This window comes from Galeopterus variegatus, unplaced genomic scaffold (genome assembly GCF_000696425.1).
Source record: "Galeopterus variegatus unplaced genomic scaffold, G_variegatus-3.0.2 Scaffold1004, whole genome shotgun sequence".
NCBI lineage: Eukaryota > Metazoa > Chordata > Mammalia > Dermoptera > Cynocephalidae > Galeopterus > Galeopterus variegatus.
The window spans coordinates 333,242-354,814 of record NW_007727115.1 but is presented as its reverse complement, the minus strand read 5'-3'; the positions used below and the strand labels follow the sequence as shown (position 1 = coordinate 354,814).

Below are 21,573 nucleotides of genomic sequence, written 5' to 3'. Positions count from 1 at the left end.
GCGGCGACTGCGGGACCTGCCCACCGGGAGCTTTCCCTTCCTCCTCTTGCTGCTGCTCCTCTGCATCCAGCTCGGGGGAGGACAGAAGAAAAAGGAGGTAGGACGGAGCCCCGGGGCCTGCCTTCGTGGGCGGGGGCGGCCCAGGGCGGGAGCCGCGTGGGTGGGACGCCGTTGGGCGTGTCCTTTGGGCCGCACGGCCTCGGGTGTGGGTGGCCCAATCCTAACTCGAAAAACGGCAGCGGAGCATCCACTTGGTGACTGGGCCTGTGCGCCTCGCAGCTTCCAGACCCGGAGAGCTTTGACCCTCAGCTGGAGGCCGAGCTTCGGGCACTTCTGTCACTAGAAGGGTTGGGCGCGAAAGTGCCCTTTGGGAGTGTTTATCATCCTACAGGAACTGTATGTCGCTTATGTTCTTACTCTGCTCCCGACCTTGTCTATTTCAAGAGGCAGTGAAGGAGATTGAGAGTGTGTTTTAAGTATTATGTATTCCTAATTATACATTTCAAGACGGTATGTTTATTTTTCTTGCTGAACTCAGTATGCAATTTTGAAAATAACCTCACAAGATTTGTGTGATGAAAATTCATTCCTGAAGTTCAGATCACCTGATTTCAATTTTAGTTTACAATTAACTTTGGTGAGGGTGAGATTTAAAGTGACTGTATTTAAAGTATTGAGTTATTTGTGAATTTCAGTTATCCATCATTACCATGAATAGTTGAACCAGCAGCTTCAGAAAAAATAAATTTGTATATTTACTTTGGGAATGTGACTAATGTTTCTAACTGTGGACCATTTTGTGAGAGTACTGTATATAATGTAAGATGGCTTTTCCTTGTGAAGTTATACACCTACATACACATGGCTCAAAGCCTGAATCGGGTTTAAGTTATTACCAAAATTTTCCTAATAGCTGAGTAGAGTGAGTGAAAAAATAGCCTTACATGCAAAGTAATTCTGATTCTTTCTCTTTACTCTGCCTGAAGCAACTGTTGTGTTCAGTATCACACAAAAAAAACCTTCAGCTTTTTTTTTTTTTTTTTTTTTTTTTTTTTTTTTTTTTCCGCCTGGAACAACTTTTTTTTTTTATTACCACCAAAAAAAACCCTTCTTTTTTTTTTTTTTTCCGCCTGGAACAACTTTTTTTTTTTATTACCACCAAAAAAAACCCTTCTTTTTTTTTTTTTTTCCGCCTGGAACAACTTTTTTTTTTTATTACCACCAAAAAAAACCCTTCTTTTTTTTTTTTTTTCGTGCCCGGCAACCCCCCCCACCCCCAGCCCCGCACCCGCCCCGGCCCGGCCCGGGCCCGGCAGCGGGACCGCACCCCCCGGTGCTGCGCCCGCCCCTCGCTCAGCCAGTGAGCGGGAACCGGTCTGTATGTGGGATCCGAACCCTCGGCGGGAGCCAAGCGGCCACTGTAGCAGTGCGTCACCGGGCAGGCCTCCCTTCAGCTTTTTAATTTTAACACGAAAGTGGGCCATACAAAGTTTTTGGTGGAATTCTGGTAAGGGATATAGAGAAGAACCACTGCTGAATTAATATTGTACTTACAAATATAAATTTAAGATATATTTTCAAGCACTTGGTATTCCTATATCTTATTCCAAGAGTTTTAGATTTCGTGATTGTTCATGGGAAAGATAAGAGATTGACAAGTACACAGTTTTTTTGTGGATTACAAGAGTGGAGGGCAGTAAAAAATGATGAGGAACGTTATGGAAATTCTGATATTTTATCTCCTATGAATTATCACTATGACCATACTAACTTTAATTTGAAGAGAAAAAATACATAAAAAGCGTACATGTTCACAGCATCTTAGTATCTCCAATGTTAAGATTACTTTAATATGTGGAAATGTTTAATTTAGTATAATTAAATCTAAACTACAATAACATGTTTCCATTAAAATATTTTTTATAAAAGATAGTTTAAAAATGAAAAATTAGAACACTGGGTTTAAAAAAGTGTGTCTTCCAAAATTACTTTTATTTCTTGTAAGCAGGAGAGCCTAAAACTAATATATGGTGGTATAAAAGTATACACATATTTTACTTAAGGAAAAGAAATGCAGAATAACTTAGATAGTTGAAGTTTTGATACTTTACTCAGTGAGAATGCATATCTCTGAAATGTAAGGCAGTTCCATACTCAGTTCACAAACTGATGTTTTTTAATACTGGAAGAAAAACATTCTATATTGGCAATAATGAGATAGTAATTGGTCAACAATATGGTCCTTTTCTAGGGGTAGTTCAGAGTTATTTTGACCATATGTAGTTTTCCTTCCCTCCTTGCTGACTTTAGAACGTTGACGCCCAGTATAAGGTTTGTATCAAGAACCAAGAAGTATAGCAGTTGGAACTTAATTTACTATAATAAATACTTAGTGACATTTGTACCAGAGTAGATGACTTGACGTGAACTGTGTTTTCCTTCCTTCCGGAAGAGCCACATTGAAGTCTAAAGTTGAGCCTGGAAACAAGAATGGACATTAGTTGCTTTTAAGGAAGTAATAGTTATAATAGTAATAGTTGCCACCATGGGTTTTTTGAGTCAGACAGATGGTCCAGTTACAACACAGCACCTAACTAATTGTATGGCATCAGGCAAACCACTTAACTCTCTCTCTGAGTTTTAGTTTCCTTGTTTTAAAATACAGTTATAATACCTACATCTCAGGGTGGTTGTTGGGATTAAATAACAATTTGTGTATAAAGTGCTTAGTGCAATGCCTAGAACATAGCAAATGATCAATAAGTGGCAGCTATTACTATGTGTTCCTCATTTAAATGAAAGCATTAGACAGTATGATATGATTCTGAAATGTGGTAAGATTTTTTTAATTGATTTTATTTTATTTTTTTTGGTAAATTAACTTTATAATTATAGTAAATTGTATGGTCTCTGGAATAAATTATCAATTACTTATTATGAAGCACTGAGAATTCCAAACTCTTACGTTGTTTGAGAACTTCCCAGGAAGGGATTTTGCATCATAGAAGAATTGGTGGTATTCCTTGGATTTGTGTGTGTATGTGCATATATGAGTGTGTGTGTGAACATATTATGTATGTGTGTATGTTTATGCACACATTACTTCATGAAGACATTTTCATTCATTAAAAATAATTACTTTTGTTGTATTCTGTTTAACACTGTAGTCAAGAGAAATAGTTATGTGAATGGGCAAAGAAGATTGGAGATTTTTATAGCCACTTTCCTTAATTACATTGAATATAGTCATTAAAAACTAATTTTTGAATCCTCATGTTGTGATGTGAGTTTGTGGGAGACTTTGGCTTCTTATTAGTATGTTATTTGCATACCTGGTGCATCTTGCATTTATTTTGACAGTTTCTCTCTTATGTCGTTAACACTCATCAGTTTATCAGCTTTATTTAGAACTGTTTTAATCTATAATGACCTCTTCTGATAATGTAAAAATTCTGTAATGATTTCCAGTAGACTTACTGACTTTGCCATCATCAAAAGCAGCTGTTATAATTTATCCAATGTGTAAAGAGTGTGATTAGCTAATAGGCTATGAAATGTAACAAACAATGAATATACAATGGGAAAAATTGAGCAGCTCATAAATATTTTCTGAGAGAAATAAAATGTTTGCCTAAATGAAACATATTTCAGCTGTCTTTGACATAACTCCCATATGTCATTAATGTTTTTAAGCACATTTTACATTTAGATGTATAATATCCAGTTATTTGTAGTGGCACGACTATGAAATAAAGACTTTGCTATCCTAGCAAATGATAAAAAGGGAAAGGATGGAGATAAGCAATAGACTATACTTGTAAGCAAAGAACTTAAGTAGAAGAAAAAATTTGCAAACGTAACACAACTTTCAGAAATGCATGTTAATCATACATTATTATGTATACATACAGATGATAGTGATGTCAGGCAGTTTCATTTAGAATAGATTATGTGTACGATAATCCTTTGAAGGGTGATCGGAAATGACAGGTCTTATCTAGAGTAGCCAAAGCTGTCTGTCAAGAATGCCATGGTTTCACACATGATGGCAGAAGACATGGGATGCCTATGTCACAGAGAAAGGATAGTTTATTACTCACAGCAATAGAATTGCTAGAGTATCAGCATTTGCATTGGTTTCTTGAGCTTCAGTTCACACAGAGCAACATGAGATGATGCCCACACATGTAGTGAGTTGCATTGCAGGAGAGGACCTTGAAATTAGGGAACCTAAATTTTTTCAAATGGGTGGTAAGCTGGTTTGACCTCTGTCCCAGAGGGAGACATTATTAAATATGAAAATAAACTTGCCCTTTTTTTTCCTGGAGGACTCATCTATTTCTATGTGCTATACAAACATCCTTGAAAAGACACAGAACAAAGATAGGAAGTTTGTCAAAAGTGAACATTTTAGGATATATTCCTCTGCATACATATATCGTCGGTATGTTCAGTTTCTCATTTGTGCTCTGTTCTACTTATAAGGCACAGAGAAAGAATGGAAACGTGTTACCTGAGCCACAGATTAATCAACTCTTACTGTTTTGCCACAGTTACTTTTTTATTCTCTCATTAGCTCTAACTATTCAGTGATTTTGGATGGGATTGTGATCTGTTATGCCTGTGACTGATGTTGGTTACTTCTGTGATCACTAGGGTTTATTTGGTGTATCATACTATCTTGTGGTTGCTTATCTTTGTAAGAATCCCTCCTGCATCATGCTGATCCCACCAAAGTTAGATAATTTACTTTTGGTTAAGTGTAGAAGTAATGTTTCCCCCTTTCTAGAAAACAGGTGGATGATAAACAAATGTATATTTGTTACATAACAGTCTATGTGTGTGCATGCTCACTTGTATGTGAGGGTATGTGTAACAAATGGATAATATTTCTGCTGGTCTCTATTCAGTTTTTATTTCTATCTATTGGGCAGGATTTCTTCAGTTTTTCAAATCGAGCATATCTGAAGGGGAACTCTTAATCCTTCCTTCTGCCCATCTGGTCCATCTGTTTTCTCATTGCTGTTAACAGTGCTGTTTTATGGAAAATAAATTTTAACATTCTAGAAATTCATATTTAATCACTTTCCGGTATAATGTATCTTTGTAGTTCTTATTCTGTATTTTGCAGATAGTACACAGCGAGGCTGGCTTCACATAATTTCTTGGGGAGTTCTATGTGGATTTAAGTAGAGTATTTTACAAAAATATGATTCCTCTTATTATACATAGATATGTGAAACACACGTACATATTCAATTTGAATATTAAAGCTTCAAAAATGTTATTCAGAAGAATAGATAATATATTTTTTTCATGTAACTGGTATCTATCTGCCTGCCTGCCTGCCTGTCTGCCTCTGTTTCTATTTAACCCTGGAAGGAAAAAGGTCACAGTAAGCTTATACAGTGTTTTGAAATCTATAATGTCTTAGATAGAAAAGCATTCTGAAAGCATTAATTAACTGAAAAAAATTAAAAATATAAGGAAGTTTCTACTGGCATATTGTTATTAAAACTTAGGTTGATCATCTAAAGGTACCTACTCAGTTTGACATTTGAAGGTGAAAAAGAAATTTTCTTTCACCGTCATATAACCATGATAATTCAAGTACCTTCAATGGAAAGGGACACTTTAATATAGATTAAATAAATTGTGATATTGCTTCTTTTTAATGGAAATGTTCATTGTTTATTTTAGAAGTATGTTTTGTAGAGATGGCTTGACATTGGTGTCAGTATGGTTTGACCTAGCTTTTGGAAATATTTTGGTACAGAGTCTCCTCTGCTTGGAAATGGAGCAAATCATTAACGATATAGTTCATGTGAGTTTCACAGTAAAATTTCAGGTACGAAATTGGTTATGACGTGTGGAATCTATTATTTATATAAAATATTAAATTGAATGAAATACCTTAGCATATAACTTATTGAATTTAACAAACTTGGGAGTTGAAAATAAAGGTAAAGTTATGTCAAGAAAAGAAAAATAAAACAGGTAACAATAGAGCAGATGGGATGCTACGCATTTCACTTACATTATTGCAATGGACTGAATGTTTGTGTCCACCCATAATTCATAGGTTGAAATCCTAAACTCCAATGTGATGGTAATGGAGGTGCAGCCTTTGGGAGGTGATTAGGTCCTGAGGGTAGAATCCTCATGAATGGGATTAGCACCCTTATAAAAGAGACCCCTGAGAGCTCTCTCCTTCTCTTTCTATGGAATGAGGATACAGGGACAAGATGGCAATCTGCAGCCTGGAACAGGCACTCACCAGAACCTGACCATGCTGGCACCTTGATCTTGGACTTCTAGCCACTATAACTGTGAGAAACAAATTTCTTTTTTTTTGACCAGGAAGGGGATCGCAACCTTCAGCTCGGTGTTGTCTGCACCACTCAGCCAGTGAGCGCAGCGGCCATCCCTATACAGGATCCGAACCCGCAGCCTCAGCACTACCAGCACCACACTCTCCTGAGTGAGCCACGGGGCTGGCCTGAGAAACGAATTTCTGATGTTTAGGCACCCACTGCCCCCAACCCCCCTACCCCAGTCTATGGTAATTTTTATAGCAGCCTGAACTAATGCAATTATATATAATCTTCACAAGATCTTTTTATGACTGCATGATGGTTGTGGCAGACAGTTTTGTTTGCATAACTCTTGACTTTGATAACTGCTGTGAATTGGATGTCCCCTCAACCTTGTTGAAGCTTAAATCCCAACTGTAACTGTTGAGGGTAGGAAATCCTATTACAGTAATTGGAAGGTGGAGCTTTGAAGATGTGATTAGGTTGCAGGTCCATGCCATAGTGAATGGATTAAAAATGGTGGTCAGGAGCGTGGTTCTAAAGGCTTTAAAAGAAAAGCACATGAAAGGTTAGCCCCTCTGCTCTGCCATTTTCTGCCGTGTGAGACTCCTGGGTCACTGTCATGACCACCAAGGCCTTCACCAAATGTGTTTCCTGGACTTTGGACTTCTAGCCTCTGAAACTAATCAGTAAACTTCATTTTCTTACAGAGTACCTAGATCCAGGTATTTTGGTATAAGCAACTGAAACGGACTAATACACTAACATTACCTTGGTTTGATTTAAATATTGGGAGAATCTTGGAGTATTGTGAGACTCAAGCAGTAATTTTTATTAGTCAAAGATCACGTGATTATTTCAGCATCGTACAAATTATTGTTTTAGGGTTGAGTATATTATACAGTTATGTGGGGCTTTTGCAAAGTTTCCTTCTTCATAAATTCACAAAGACGAGAAAGTCTCTTTTCCTTGCTTTGGATATGTGTATGAGAATATGATGCTTGAGTTGCTGAAGCCCTCTTGTAACTATGAAGGTACATTCCTGAAAACAGGAGTAGAAAATTGGGAAGAACACGGGTGCTTGGTGACATGACTTAGCTAGCCTTGTAATTGCTCTAACTCTGGACTCCTTGTTATGTACTTAATGACTTTCTGTATTTTTTGGACATTTCTAGTTAGATTTCTGATTTTTTGTATCTAAAAGCATTCTACTAAGGGAGATCTTGTTAGATTGAGGGTTTTGTCCATGGTTGTACAGCTTGTTTATAATCTTACTCCAATGTCCTCTTTCTACTGTATGGTTTAATGACTAGCTACTTAACCTTATTTGTGAATCAGGTATTAAATCTCAGTAAAGGATTATTTAGGTACATGTAGCCTTCCCTGATCCTTGATTCTCAGTGTATTAGAAGTCATCTACATGTGTTTGGGTGTGTTTGGAAGTGAATTTTCCGTGTGTTCCTTTTATTGAAGTAGCTTTGTTTTTATTGTGTGAATTGAAGTTTTCTATTTAAATATTGTATGAACCAAAAGATTGTAGGAAAAAGATTGGAAATAAATTTAATATGTGTCTTAAAAGCTCTTGGCCCAGGAGAGTGGAAGAGTAATTTATGCTTCAGATATATTTGCTGTATACAATGTGGTTTCAATGTGAATACCTTTGAAAAAAATACTGATTTTTGTGTGTGTGTATGTAGTAGATTGGTAGGTGGTTTCATTTTAAAGGCATACCAAATAAAGTACAGCGACACACTTAACTTTTATTTTTAAAAGATTACGTATTAATAATGGGTTTTTAATTAACATTTGAGTTAGGAGAAGGCAAAAGGAAATTGGTGTCTCCCTTAAGGAAGTGGGTATGCTGATTGGTCCATGTTTTTTTAGAGTTGGAGTTTGAAGGGGAATACAGGGTTTCTGTCATACTCGTGAAACTGGAGTGGTTGTGCTGTGTCCTTGCCATTGTTTCCTGTATATTATTCTTCTTGGAGCTCTTATGGGGGAGAAGGGTGACTAAATCAGGTCTAATGCTATCATAATGGTACTCTAATTCAACTTGGCTTCCCACAGATAGCTACATGAGTCACATGCTTTGATGTTGGAGTACAGTTCAAATCATACGAGAATAGTAACTGTAGAATGTAGATTTTCAGTAATGCATTATAGAATGTTAGAGCATGAGAGTCAGGTTTCAGACTAAATAACAAAGCTGGCACTAGAAATAAGATTTCCTCACACCAGAGTACATATTTCCATGCTCAGTTATTGAAAATTTATGTTGTAATGGTGTTCCCTCCCCCCACCCCCCCATTACCGATTTCATACTGTTTCGTTACTATTCTTTTCTTTGCTTTTTTCATATGTAATCCTTTATGGAACTTCCTCTTTTTAAGAGTACTTGTTTTTTAAACTCCAGATGATTAAAGACTTGTCAGATGTAAAATGAGCCTACTAATATTGCTTAGGCTTGACTACTTTGAGAATATTATTTATAACATTAGGCCATCTGTTTTTTTATGAAGCTGCTTAGATAAATGAAATTAGGCTCTGGTAAGCGTAGATCACAAGTAACATCTGAATTATTTAACCTACATTGATTAAGGAAGTATGAGGGTAAGGTTCTGTTACATCTTTCTTCCCCAAACTGCACCTTTTATAATCCCTAACACTAAGTAAAGCACTCTCATAAAATATTGGCCAATGCCAGAAATTTGGGCACATTTCACTCAGTCTCAAACTTTTACTCATTTGTGATTTTTTTCATCCCCCCCCCCCCCCACCACAACCAAAGATATCCCCTGAGACTTCCTGGAAGAATGCTAATTCTTTGAGGAGTGCTGTTTAAATACCATTGGTCTGTAGTACACTGTCCACATTTCTTTGCATGCTATTTAGTGCTTTTTCCAAGTGAGCATTTGTCTACTTTTCCTGTTTTGTATCTCATCACTCTTACATGTTTCCTTCCAAATTGGGCAAGTTACCCCCTCCTCCCCCTTTGTGATGAGGTATTCCTCTTCTGTGCTCACATAGGTGGATCTCTGTGCTTATTTCTTTACAGCACTCATGTGCAGTGTTCTCTATTGTCTGTCATTTTTTTCTATAAGCCCTTTGAGGAGAGGGGTTGTGTTTTTTTCATATCTCTATTTCCATATTCAAGCACAGTGCCTTGTACTTGGTAAATGCTAGTAAAGTTAACTTTGGCCAAGTTATTTAATCTCTCTAAGCCTCAATTTCCTCAATTGTAGAGTGGAGATAGTCTGCTAGCTCCTTCTATAGAGTTGCGAGCATTAAATGAGATAATCATGTAAAGTACTTAGTGTATTTCCCGGGACATATTAAATGCTTAATAAATCTTAGCTTTGGTGCTGATACTGGTGAATGAATTCTAAGGATGTACTATGGGTTGTTTTGTCATTTTTTTCTTTTCTTTTTTTTTTTGTCTTTTTTCATGACCGGCTACGGATCGCAACCCTCAGTGTCGCGCCCGTACCGGACCGGGACTGGCAATGGGATCGCAACCCTCGGCATTGCGCCCGCATCTCGCTCAGCCAGTGAGCGGGAACCGGTCTGTATGTGGGATCCGAACCCTCGGCAGGAGTGCTGCCGCGCTCCCAAGCGGCGCACTGTAGCAGTGCGCCACTGGGCCGGCCCTGTCATTTTTTTCGAAGTGATTCTTTAGTAGCACAAATTGATTTGCTATTAAAAGTATTGCATTACATATGCAAAATTTTTCATGAAATAGTTAATTTTCCTATTTGACAAATTCTGGTACTGAATTTGCTCTTGAGAAGTTCACTGTTGATTTCCTTATTGCCAGACTGAATGGGTTCTTTTCCTACCTGACTTTTCTACAGCATTTGATATTTGTTGTTGGCTACTTTCTTCTTTTCAAAACCTCACCACCCTTGGTTTTTTGACATGATGTTTACATGGCTTTATTCCAGAATGATGAATAACATAGATGATTAGAATACCACCATTCCCTCTTCTATTTTGTTTTCTATTGATTTAATTGTCTCTTTTATTGGCCCCTAATTGAGGCCTATGACACTTCTGTAGGACATATAACTTGATTGGTCTTTCTCCCTTTCTCAGTCACTTGCTCTTTCATTTTCTTTTTCTTATTTTACTGTTTGGTAGTGTTACAGAGTGGGGTTAGAGTGAGAAAAGCAGGTAATGTGAAGTCCATCCCCACTATTCGTCTTTGCAAATTACTTTATCAGTTTAAACTACAGTTTCCTTTTTTATAAACTACAGATAATATACTTGCACATGGTTGTTTTGAAGATAAAATTAAAAATGCTAACTTACAAAGTGTTAAGGGTTTTATAAAAGTTAGTTCCAGTGAGTTCTAGTTCCTTTGACATAAACTCTGTGTTCTTGGGCAAGTCACTTAACCTTTTGGAGCATCAGTTCTCCTCCAATGTAAAATGAGAAGGTCCAGTAAGGTCAGGATTCTGAACCTGGGGAAAATAGGGAAAGTTTCACATTGGTTCTCTGAAATTATATACATTTTTTATTTATTATATAAATACATTTTTCTGGTATGAGTATCTGTGATTTTTATTAGATTCTTAAAAGATTAAAAATTATTAGACATTTTCTTAGATCCTTTCTAAATTTTAAATTATATGAAATATGGTAATAGAATGGTAGTTTCTCTATGTATCAAAGCTAATTTTATGTCTTAGAAGTTGACTTGTAGTAACAGTTCTGCTTTGATTTGATTACAACTTCCCTATCATAAAGAAGCCTAAATAACATTAATTTTCAACAATTCAATTGAGTTATATGATCTGTAGGGAAAAACCAAAACTAATTGCGGCTGAGCTACTTAAGTTCTTTTATTTGACTGTCAAATAGCAATTAAATTCATACTCATTATTTTTGCCTGTTCCAAATATCTAATCTGCAAAGCCACAAATTAAAACAATATGCTATTTTTGTACATTGCTGTAGTTTTGAAATACTTCATAATAAGTGTTATAACTGCAGTAACTCACGATAGATAAGAAAACTTAGAATTGTCTAGGTACAGTCATTACTGCTGGTCTCTTGTGTTCAAGGTACATTTTATAATAGAGCAGAAACACAAAATTATTTTACAGTCTTAAAAAGGAGTGTGTAGGGAGGTAGTTCTATTGTTTTCCTTTTCTCTGTGTCCCTTTTCCTTGCAAAGTTGCTTCTGTGAAGTTATCATTTTTCTACATGGATTACAGTCTTAGTTTTTGCATTTTCACAGAGTTTCATCATGACACAGTAAGTAGATGATCCCGGAGACCTTTCTGTACTGTGTTTACTGGTTTGTTACTAAAATCTAAACTTCTTGAGTATGGGGACTTCTTTGTTTTTGATGTTTATGCCATTTTAATAGCAGAGGCTCAAAGTAGATGAGCCTTTTTACTTCTTATGACTGTTGATTTCTTAAGTATATTGTAAAATTTTTCATATCATGTACTTTTTGATGATTTTAAATAGAAATAATATCATTGAAATAAGCAATAAAATATATATTTGAGTATCATTTCCCTAAAATGTGGCTCATGTTACTGAACAATAGTCCAGGTTATTGAAATTTCTCTAAAATGTGATCTACTATTCTTTTTTCCAACAAATATTTATTGGTGCATACTACAGGTTAGGCAGTGTGCTGGGTTTTGGAGGTAGAGTGATGAATAAGACAGCCATAATCCCTGAAATATCCTACATCTCACAGCCCAGTAGGAGACAGAGACAGAAAAGCAGGCAGTTATAGTATAAGAAGTGCATAAACTAGGAACTATTGGGTGCTGTGATTGCACATTGTGGTAAGTTGAAAACTGAAGAGATATCCATAGGAAATAACCCAGTAAAGAGAGAAGAGTGCTCTAGGCAGAGGAAAATAGCACTGGTAAAAGTCCAGAAGTATGAGAAAGCACAGCAAATTCAGAGATGTCAAACTGGTTTGATAAGGCTAAGCTGAGAATGCACATGGTGGGGGAGTAATGGGTTGAGGCTAGAATGGAAGCCAGGGTCAAATCCTAAAGAACCTCTTAGGCCATGTTAAAAAATCTGGATTTGATACTGAAGTCAGTGAGAAGAACTGAAGGGTTTTATCCTGGAGGTGACAAGATGAAGTTTATATTTAGAAGGAGTTCTCTGGCTATGCTGTGGTGTAAAGCTTAGATGGGGATGCAAGACTGGAGAAAGGGCAACGGTCTATTCAAGAGGCTACTGCAGAAGTCAAGGTGAGAGTAATGATGACTTGAAATTGGTTGTGGCAGTGAGAATCAAGAAAAATAGCTGGAATTCAGAGCTGTTTAGGAGCCAGATTAGATAGTACTTGGTAATTGATTGTGTGTGTGATGAGGGGAAAGGAGACAAAAATGATGACTACATTTCCTGGTAAAAGGGAAATTCTACCTACTGAATGGGGAAACAGGAGAAGGAAGAGATTTTGGAAGGAAGATAATGTGTTCACTTTGAAAATGTGTGAGATGCTTGTGTGAAATCTAAAATGAGATGTTTGAGAGGCAGTAGAATGTATGGATATGGAGCTTTGATCTGCACTGAAGATAAAATAGATTTGGAAATCATCAGCATAAATGGGAATTGAATTCATGGTGTTGGATAGAGGTCACCCAGCCAGATTATATACATTGAAAATAGAGGACTTCATGTAAAACACTCAAGGATACCAATATTTCAGTGTCCTACAGAAGGCATGCTTGCAAAAGATACCAGGACTGTGTTGCTAGAGAAGAAACCCAGCAGATTTTGGATGTCACAGGAGGAGAATGTTTGAAGGAGAGGTCAACAGTGACAAGTGGTGACTGCTGAGAGGGTAAATAAAAACTGTACAGAGTCCTTTGGATTTGGCAAGAACAGTTTCACTACAGTGTTGGGGTGGAAGCTAGAATACAGTAGGTTAATGAATGAGTCGGTTCTGAGGAAGTGGAGACAGACAATATTTTTTCCAAGAAATTTTGCTGTGAATGGATATTTAAGCGGGTGATAGCTGGAGAAGAGGTTGAAATGAAAGACAAAGTATCTGATGTAGAGCCAGGTGGCTGAGAGGTAGGAGGAAGGAATGGGAATCAGAGAACAGCTGGTAGAATTAGCCTTCTATAGGAATGTGGTAGTTCTTAGGGCTGTTCACAGATATTTGGTTTTCTTCCATGTGCATAGCACTGTCTTAGTCTGTTTGAGCTGATATAACAAAATGCTATAAACTGGGTAGCTTATAAACAACAGAAATTTATTTCTTACTGTTCTGGGGCTGGGAAGTCCAAGATCAAGGAGCCATCAGATTTGGTGTCTGGTGAGGCCCACTTTCTCATAGATAACACCTTCTCACTCTGTCTTCACAAGGTAGAAGGGATGAACAAGCTCCCTGTTTTTTAAAGGCTCTAATCCTATTAATGAGGTCTCTGCCCTCATGGTTTAATCACCTCCTCAAACCTCTACCTCCTAATATCATTGCATTGGTGATTGGGATTCAACACATGAATTCTGGGGGGACACAAATATTCAGACCATATAGGTAGGGTTGAACTTAACTATTTTTTTTTTAACTCAGCATGATGGGGACATGACTTACTTTGGCCAGTGGAATGCGAACAGACGAGTGTGTGTCACTTCTGGGCAGAAGTGTAGGCAGAGAATATGCTTTGCCATATTCTCTTTTCTCCTATGTCATGGTGACTGGACATGTTTGAAATAGTGAATACTTTACCAGCCTGGGTCCCTGAGTTTCTAGGATGAGCAGTCTCCCTACCAACCCATGATGGAGAAATATACCTTTATTTATTTTTTTAAATACTGTACTGAGACTTGGAACTGTTAGTATACTATAATCTAACCTATTTTGATTGTTTCAAGGACTATTGACCTCTTTTACATTTTATTATAATTTTAATAGCTACTGTGAGAATAGGTAAATTGACTCAGCAAACAATGAAGCATTGGTAAATCTTGTGAAGGGCCATTTAAGTTTGGGGTTCTAGCAAAGAGATTAAGGGAATACATGTCCCTTAATCAGGTATAGGGGATGTAAGAAATTAGTTATTTCGAAAATTTCACATAATATTTTTCCTTAACGAAGTGACAGTATTGCAGTCTTAAAGTGAGAAATTGTTAGGCAGTTAAAGGAAACTTTTATTTCTCTCATATCTTACTTTTAAGATTTCAAACCAATTTCTGGATGTTATGACATTTTTATGAATCAGATAAACCTTTTCATGTTTGCAGTATTTCATAGCTATATGGAACATTGCTTTTTGTTTAAATAATCTTGTATACATTTGGCAACATTTGATCACTTATTTTAAGCAGACTTATTTAGAAGTATCAACTTTAGCTGAATTTCTTATAGACCCTTTCAGCTGTGGATCATTTTATGAGTGATAAGCCCAATATGAGTTTATAATAGTTCATAGTTCTCTGATAAAAATGTATCAATAATTTATGCTCTCCAGATATAAATGATCAAAACCATTAGCAAATGGAGATAGGAATCCATTTTTAGGAAAGCCTTCAGAGGTAAGATAGAAATGGAAAAACAGCAGCAGTAATAACAACTGTGCAGGAGTCCCCGGCTTCAGAGATTTTGGAGATAAAAACTCTTCCTAGCGTTTTTTCATAACCAGATGTATCACTACAGAATTGCTTCATGAGGTTAATTATTGCAGTGATTTACCAACTACTGTTGTCTCATAGTTTTCTTCTGAGATGTTATCATTTGTGGATTATATATAAAATGACCTGTTTTAAAATAATTGTTGTATCTCTTAGAAAGTGTAGTGTAGGGCTGGCCCGGTGGCGCACTGGATAAGTGCGCCGCTTGGGAAGCGCGGAAAAAAAAAAAAAAAAAAAAAAGTGTAGTGTAGCTAATAAAAATGCTTTGCAATTTGTTTCCATTACTCTAACCTCGTTCCTTTAAGGTGAAAATCCACTATAAGCATTAAGAAATAGGACAAAAATATATGGGTGATTTATGGGTGTGTTAGTTTTATATTGATACATAACAAACTGCCACAAATTTAGTGGCTTAAAATAACACCCATTTCTTATCTCATAGTTTGTAAGATGTTAGAAGTCTGGGCATGGCATAGTTAGAGTCTCTGTTCAGGATCTCAGGAGACTGAAATTCAGGTGTGGCTGGGCTGCATTGTCATCTGGATCTCTGGGTCCTCTTCCCAGATAGTTCAAGTTTTTAGCAAAATTCAGTTCCTTGTAGTTGTGAGACTGAGTTCCTAGTTTTCTTGCTGGCTGTGTTGCTCTCAGTTCTTTAAGACCAGCCTCAGGTTCTAGCCATGTGGCTGGCCCCCTCTATAAGCAGTTCACAATATTGCTGTTTGCTTTCAGGCCAGTAGGATCACCTCTCTCATACTTCGCCTTCTTTTAAAATACTCACTTGAGTAGGTCGGGCCCACCCAGGGTAATTTCCCTTTTAAAATAACTCAAAGTTAACTGATTAGAGACTTCATATTTGCAGATATTTGCCTGATAAGGTAGCATAATTATGGAGTGCTATTTCTCATCATAGATCTTGTCCATACACTCAAGGGGAGGGAATTATATAAGAGCATGGGTTATTAGGGATTATGTTAGAATTTTGCCTACCAAAGTGGACAAGCTTGCACTTTTATTTTTTTTTATTTTTATTTTTTTTTTTGTCTTTTTGTCTTTTTCCGTGTCCGGCAACAGATGCAACCCTCAGTGTTGCCCCCGTACCGGACCGGGGACCGGCAACGGGATCGCAACCCTCGGTGTTGCCCCCGCACCTCGCTCAGCCAGCGAGCGGGAACTGGTCTGTATGTGGGATCCGAACCCTCGGGCGGGAGCGCCGCCGCGCTTCCCAAGCGGCGCACTATCCAGTGCGCCACCGGGCCGGCCCAAGCTTGCACTTTTAGATTTTAATGTACTTTTAAATGTTGGCTTATAAAACCAACATAAACAGGCATGATTGTCAGTGGTGTATGGGACAGCATTATTTAATACAAGACATTTAGCAATTGCCTTAAAACTAAAGTGATGATAGCATGTGTATCAATCAGGGTTAATTTAAAAAAGCAGAATCACAGAAGATGAATATCTGTATCTACCTGTTTATCTGGATTTGTTACAGGGACTTGACCATTTGTGCAGTGGTGGGAGCTGGTTAAGTAGTCTCTAAAAGGCTTTTGTTTGCATGTTGATGCTGGAGCTTGTGGTCCACAGGAAGGCAGTTGGTAAGGGAAGAGATGGCCATAAGATGGGGAAAAACAAGACCACCTGGAACCTAAGAGGGTGGACTGAAACCAGCCTCAGACTGATTTTAAAGCTTATAGTTCTGAAATTGCATAGTTCTGAGAAAGTAGTCATTCACAAAAAATAAGTGGTCGTAAAAGGTAAGAGTTATTTTAAGCAGCTCACTTATCTTGCAGTCTCAGGATACCATTTAAATTGATCCAGAAGTTTGGAAGAATAGAACACATTTTCTTTTTTTTACAGGGGAAATGAACAATTAAAATTCAGAATTAAAATTAACAAATTTTCGGTGGGTCCAAAACAATTGTTTGGTGGAACATACTTTTATTTTTTTATTTCTATTTTTTGGCAGCTAGCTGTAGTGGGACCTGAACCCTTGACCTTGGTGTTGTCAGCACCATTTGGTGGTAGATACTTTTAAAATACATTTTCTTATATTAAGAGCTTTATAGAAATGTTTCCGTCCTTTCCTTCATTATAGGATAGACCAATATTCTTCTGTCAGACAGGAAAAAGAAATTCGTGTGTAGTATATATAGGGTACAGTACTATCTGGTTTCAGGCATCCACTGGGAGTCTTGGAATGTATCCCCCAAGAATAAGGGGGGACTAGTGTACATATTTACTTGCAGTTTCAAAAGAGAAAACAGTATTTATTAATATTAGACTGAGTTTTTTTTTAATTCTTGTGGCTGACACATTTCAAATCCTTGTGTAAGACTCATAGCATGAATGCTGCATTTCCAAATTGAACTTATTAATAGTGTAGACAATAGTAAAATATAGCTAAGTGTCCCGTCCCGTGGGATATTCAACGCAGACCCTGGAAGGGGGAGTGGGAATGGGAAAGGAGCAAGAGACGCAAGAGATGGAGACAAGACAGTATTCTGATCAAGTCTCGTTCATTGGCTCTAAGGTTACATCTTATATAGGAATAAGTAGGCATATTGTAAGGAGTTAGGAGTGCAGGAATACGATAAGATCTTGAGAAGAAACAAAGTCAGAAAATCTCTGATGCAAAGCCGCCCCCAATCTTTACAAGAAAGCAGAAACTTGAAAAGAAATGAAAGGTCACTCTTGAGTAAACTTGCATAGCCAGGAACACAGTGCTCCAGGCACAAATAGATTATGAGGCAGATATCCTGTAAGCACAGACATCTGGCACAAGCAGATTGTCATGTGGGCTTGGTCGCACAGGAACAGGTGCAGGGCCATAGGCACACAAGAAGGGGTGTGGGGCTACAGGCTCCCGACAGCTAAGTTGGGCAGCCATATTGTTTTTGAGTTAGCATTTCTCTGTCAGCTAAAATAAAAATTAAAAAATGATTTCTTGTCCCATTTGAAATATTGACATAAGCATCTTGCCTTCATTCACTTGTCAACAGACTGATATTATAAAAAAATAAATTAGGGAATCCACTGTCTACATTCTTATTATTATGTCTGACTTGTGTAGAATTTAAGGATAATGCCTTAATAAAATTGAGAATTTATAAGGTATTACCATACCTTAATGGTACTATTTTGAAAGATACATTTATTTTTTTTAGCCACTTTGTTTGTGCATATACAGTAACTGCTTGAACGTATTTGTCAACAGTTTTTAGAGAGCTATTTCTCATGTCATTTTCCTGCTGCTGTTTTCATACTTCTATCAGAATTTATTATATTTTTTTCTAAATTCATTAATGATGTTCCAAAGCTGTTTACCATATCAGTTTTCTTTATAGACACAAGCTAGATGACATTTCTTAGTCCTGCCATGTTTAAGATATGGCTATATGACTGAGTTCTAGGCAAGGGAGTGTGAACAGAAGTGATCTGTGTCATCCTTGGCCTGGCCCATAAAGATTTCCCCTATGCTTGTGCTGGATTGTCCACTACCAGCCTCTTCTAAGAACTCCTCTGTGTCGTGTCACAAGCCTCCCTGATAGGTTCTGTGTTAGGGTGCCACTGAGATTTGGAAGGTAGAAGAAAGGGAGAGAGGCCACTGTTCTTCGCAGGTAGTTTAGGCAAATTCATGGTCAGATAGAAGGTTTGAAGCATTGTACAGGAAAGTCCAGGATGACCACTGTCTTAGTTTGCTATTGTTGTTGTAATAAATTATCACAAATTTAGTGGCTTAAACAACACATATTTATTGTCTTGGAGTTCTGGAGGCTAGATGTCCAAAATCAGACTCACTGGACTAAAGTCAAGGTGTACTGTAGGACTAGTTCCTTCTGGAAGCTCTGAGGAGGAATTGATTTTTTTTTTTTTTTTTTTTTTTTTTTTTTTCAGCTTCTAGAAGCTGCCTGCATTCTTTATAATTCCTTACTTGACAACACTCCAACCACTGGTTTCCATTATCACATCTTCTATTGACTCTGATCCTCCTGCCTTCCTCTTATAGAGACCTTTATGATTACATTGGGCCCACCTGGCTAATAATTTAGGATAAGCTCCCCATCTCAAGATCCTTTCCTAATCACTTAAGTACAGTTTCTTTTAGCAGGTAAGGTAAGACATTCCTGTTTTCTGGGAATTAAGATGTGGACATCTTTGTGGGGGGAGGCACTTTTCAGCCTACCACAATTACCCACTTAGCTGTTGCAGACTAAAATAGTTGGTGGAAGCCTTTAAGATATTCAAGAATTCCAGATGAGCTCTTAAGAATCACTTGTTTGTGCTGCAGGCTGAAATCATTGGTAGCTGCTTTTCTTACCTTAGTCTCTCCTGTCCTTCCAAGCAGTGTTCTAAGCCACATCTAATTCCCTGTATTAAATACCTTCACATTTGATATAAAGTTGTTCCCCCTTATCAGTGGTTTTACTTTGGGTGGTTTCACTTACCTGTGGTCAACCATGGTCTGAAAAATATTAGATGGGAAATTCCAGAAATGGTCAACTCATAAGTTTTAAATTGCACACCATTCTGTAAAATGTGATGAAATCTTGCACTGTCTTGCTCCGTCCGGCCTGGATCGTGAATCATCCCTTTGTCCAGTGTGTCCAAGCTGTCCACACTTCCTGCCTGTTAGTCATTATTAGTCACCTAGTAGCTGTCTAGATTATCAGATCACCTGTGGTGCTATCACACTGCTTGCATTCAAAGAACCCTTATTTTACTTAATAATGGCCTCAAAGTGTAAAAGTAGTAATGCTGGCAATTTGGATATGTCAGAGAAGCCGTAAGTGCTTCCTTTAAGTGAAAAGGTAGAAATTCTCGACTTCATAAGGAAAGAAAAAAAAATCATATGCTGAGGTTGTTAAAATCTATGGTAAGAATGAATCTTCTACCCTTGAAATTGTGAAGAAGGAAAAAGAAATTCATGTCCAGTATTTATAGGGTTCAGTGTTATCCATTGTTTCAGGCATCCACTGGGGGTCTTGGAATATATCCCCTGAGGATAAGGGGGGACTACTGTACATGGAATGCTTTTCCTACTGAAGTCTGACTGATAAAAAGCTCCTTCTATATAACTGGGTTGGTGATGTAAAGAGGGATTCGGAAACCCATGTAATGGCAGAGCAGCCATCAGCCTAGGTGTGGGATGCCTGTGGAGCAGTCTCCCTGCTATCCTGAATTCTACTCTGAACTGTTACATGGATGTAAGCCACTAAAATCTGGGGGTCTGTTTGGTACTACAACACCTACTATAGCCCAGTTCTCAGTGTCTTATCTTGACTACATTATCAGAAGATGGTACTGTTAGCATATTTAGAGCAGTGTGATCTTATAATATACTTACTGCAATGTCTAGACTAAAAGAATTCAGTAGGTGTTCTATAATAGTTTATCCCTCTTTCATGTGTGATGCCGCAATTTTTGCCAGTATAAATAAGTATATTTTCATCATCAGATTTAAAATGTTGTTTCTGGTGCTTGGCGAGAGGGAGAAAAGGAAGAGAGAGACTGATTTCAGCAAGGAAGCTTTATTCCACAAAACATGGAGGGGAGACTGGGTTAGATCACCTTTCTCAAACAAAGGAAAGCAGGGGTTTATAAGGCTTTGAGGATTCTGGCAGAGTAATGTGCAGTTTCGAAATCAGTGATATGCAAGGTGACATAGCCCTTGTATTCTGCTAACACCTGGTCTGTTAGGGCATAGGCTTCTAATTAGTGTCCTTACTTTCTCAGTGCAAAGCTCTCCAGCCTGAAGCCGATTACCCCAGAAGATGTTCCTTTGATGATAATGGTCATGTTTACCCCTTCCTGGGAAAAGAATTTCACCACTAAGTTTCCAGAGCAGAAAAGGGAAAGGGGAGGGGGAGAAGAGGGGAAAGATGCTTAAACTGGCTGTTCTGATGTTAAGCTAGCCATGAGGCCTAATAGTGCTCAGAAGCAAATTTCAGTGGCTAGTGTTTTGAGGAATACCGTTTTGAAAACATAACATCGTGTCCTTTATTCCTCATAGGATTGTTTGGTATTGTGACCATTTTAAGTTGAGGGACCCTAACTAAGTTTAAAGATTTTTGCCCCAAACTAACACAGCTGGTAAGGGAAAGGGCTGGGCTTAAACACCTGTCATCTGGTTCTAAATTAACTACTTTTTTCATCATATATACTTGAGCGTAGACAAATGTGTTTGTTTACCTTGCAAGTTGTAATATGACTCATATTTTGTTCTTTTAGTTTGTATTATGTTCCCTATTGTTCTTCACTTAGTAACGACAACCAGGAGGAGATTTCATTGAATGGTGTTACAAATTGAGAATCTGTAACAAAGAGTCTAGTCATAGCTCTTTTAAGTCTTAGCTCTGTGGTCTTGGTTGAGCCACTGTATCTAAGTCACAGTACTTTTGTTAGTTAAAAATTAGAGTTGAGCCAGATCAAAGATGGCTTTGAACTCTCACATAAAGAGTCTAGTCATAGCTCTTTTAAGTCTTAGCTCTGTGGTCTTGGTTGAGCCACTGTATCTGAGTCACAGTACTTTTGTTAGTTAAAAATTAGAGTTGAGCCAGATCAAAGATGGCTTTGAACTCTCACATCTCATCATTCCTTTTAGTGAAAGAACTGAAAAATACTTCTGGGCAGTAGGGGAAGCTTTATT

The 21,573-nt window shown here is 37.6% G+C and overlaps 1 protein-coding gene across 1 annotated transcript in view; it reads left to right on the top strand.

Annotated features, from left to right (window-relative positions):
- The window catches only part of TUSC3 (tumor suppressor candidate 3), a 313,374-nt gene that overhangs the window by 46,144 nt on the left and 245,657 nt on the right, over positions 1–21,573 (top strand). Inside the window, exon 3 of the mRNA XM_008574162.1 lies at positions 4–97. Coding sequence (XP_008572384.1) covers positions 4–97 — 94 coding nt within the window. The remainder of the gene's footprint in view (positions 1–3; positions 98–21,573) is intronic.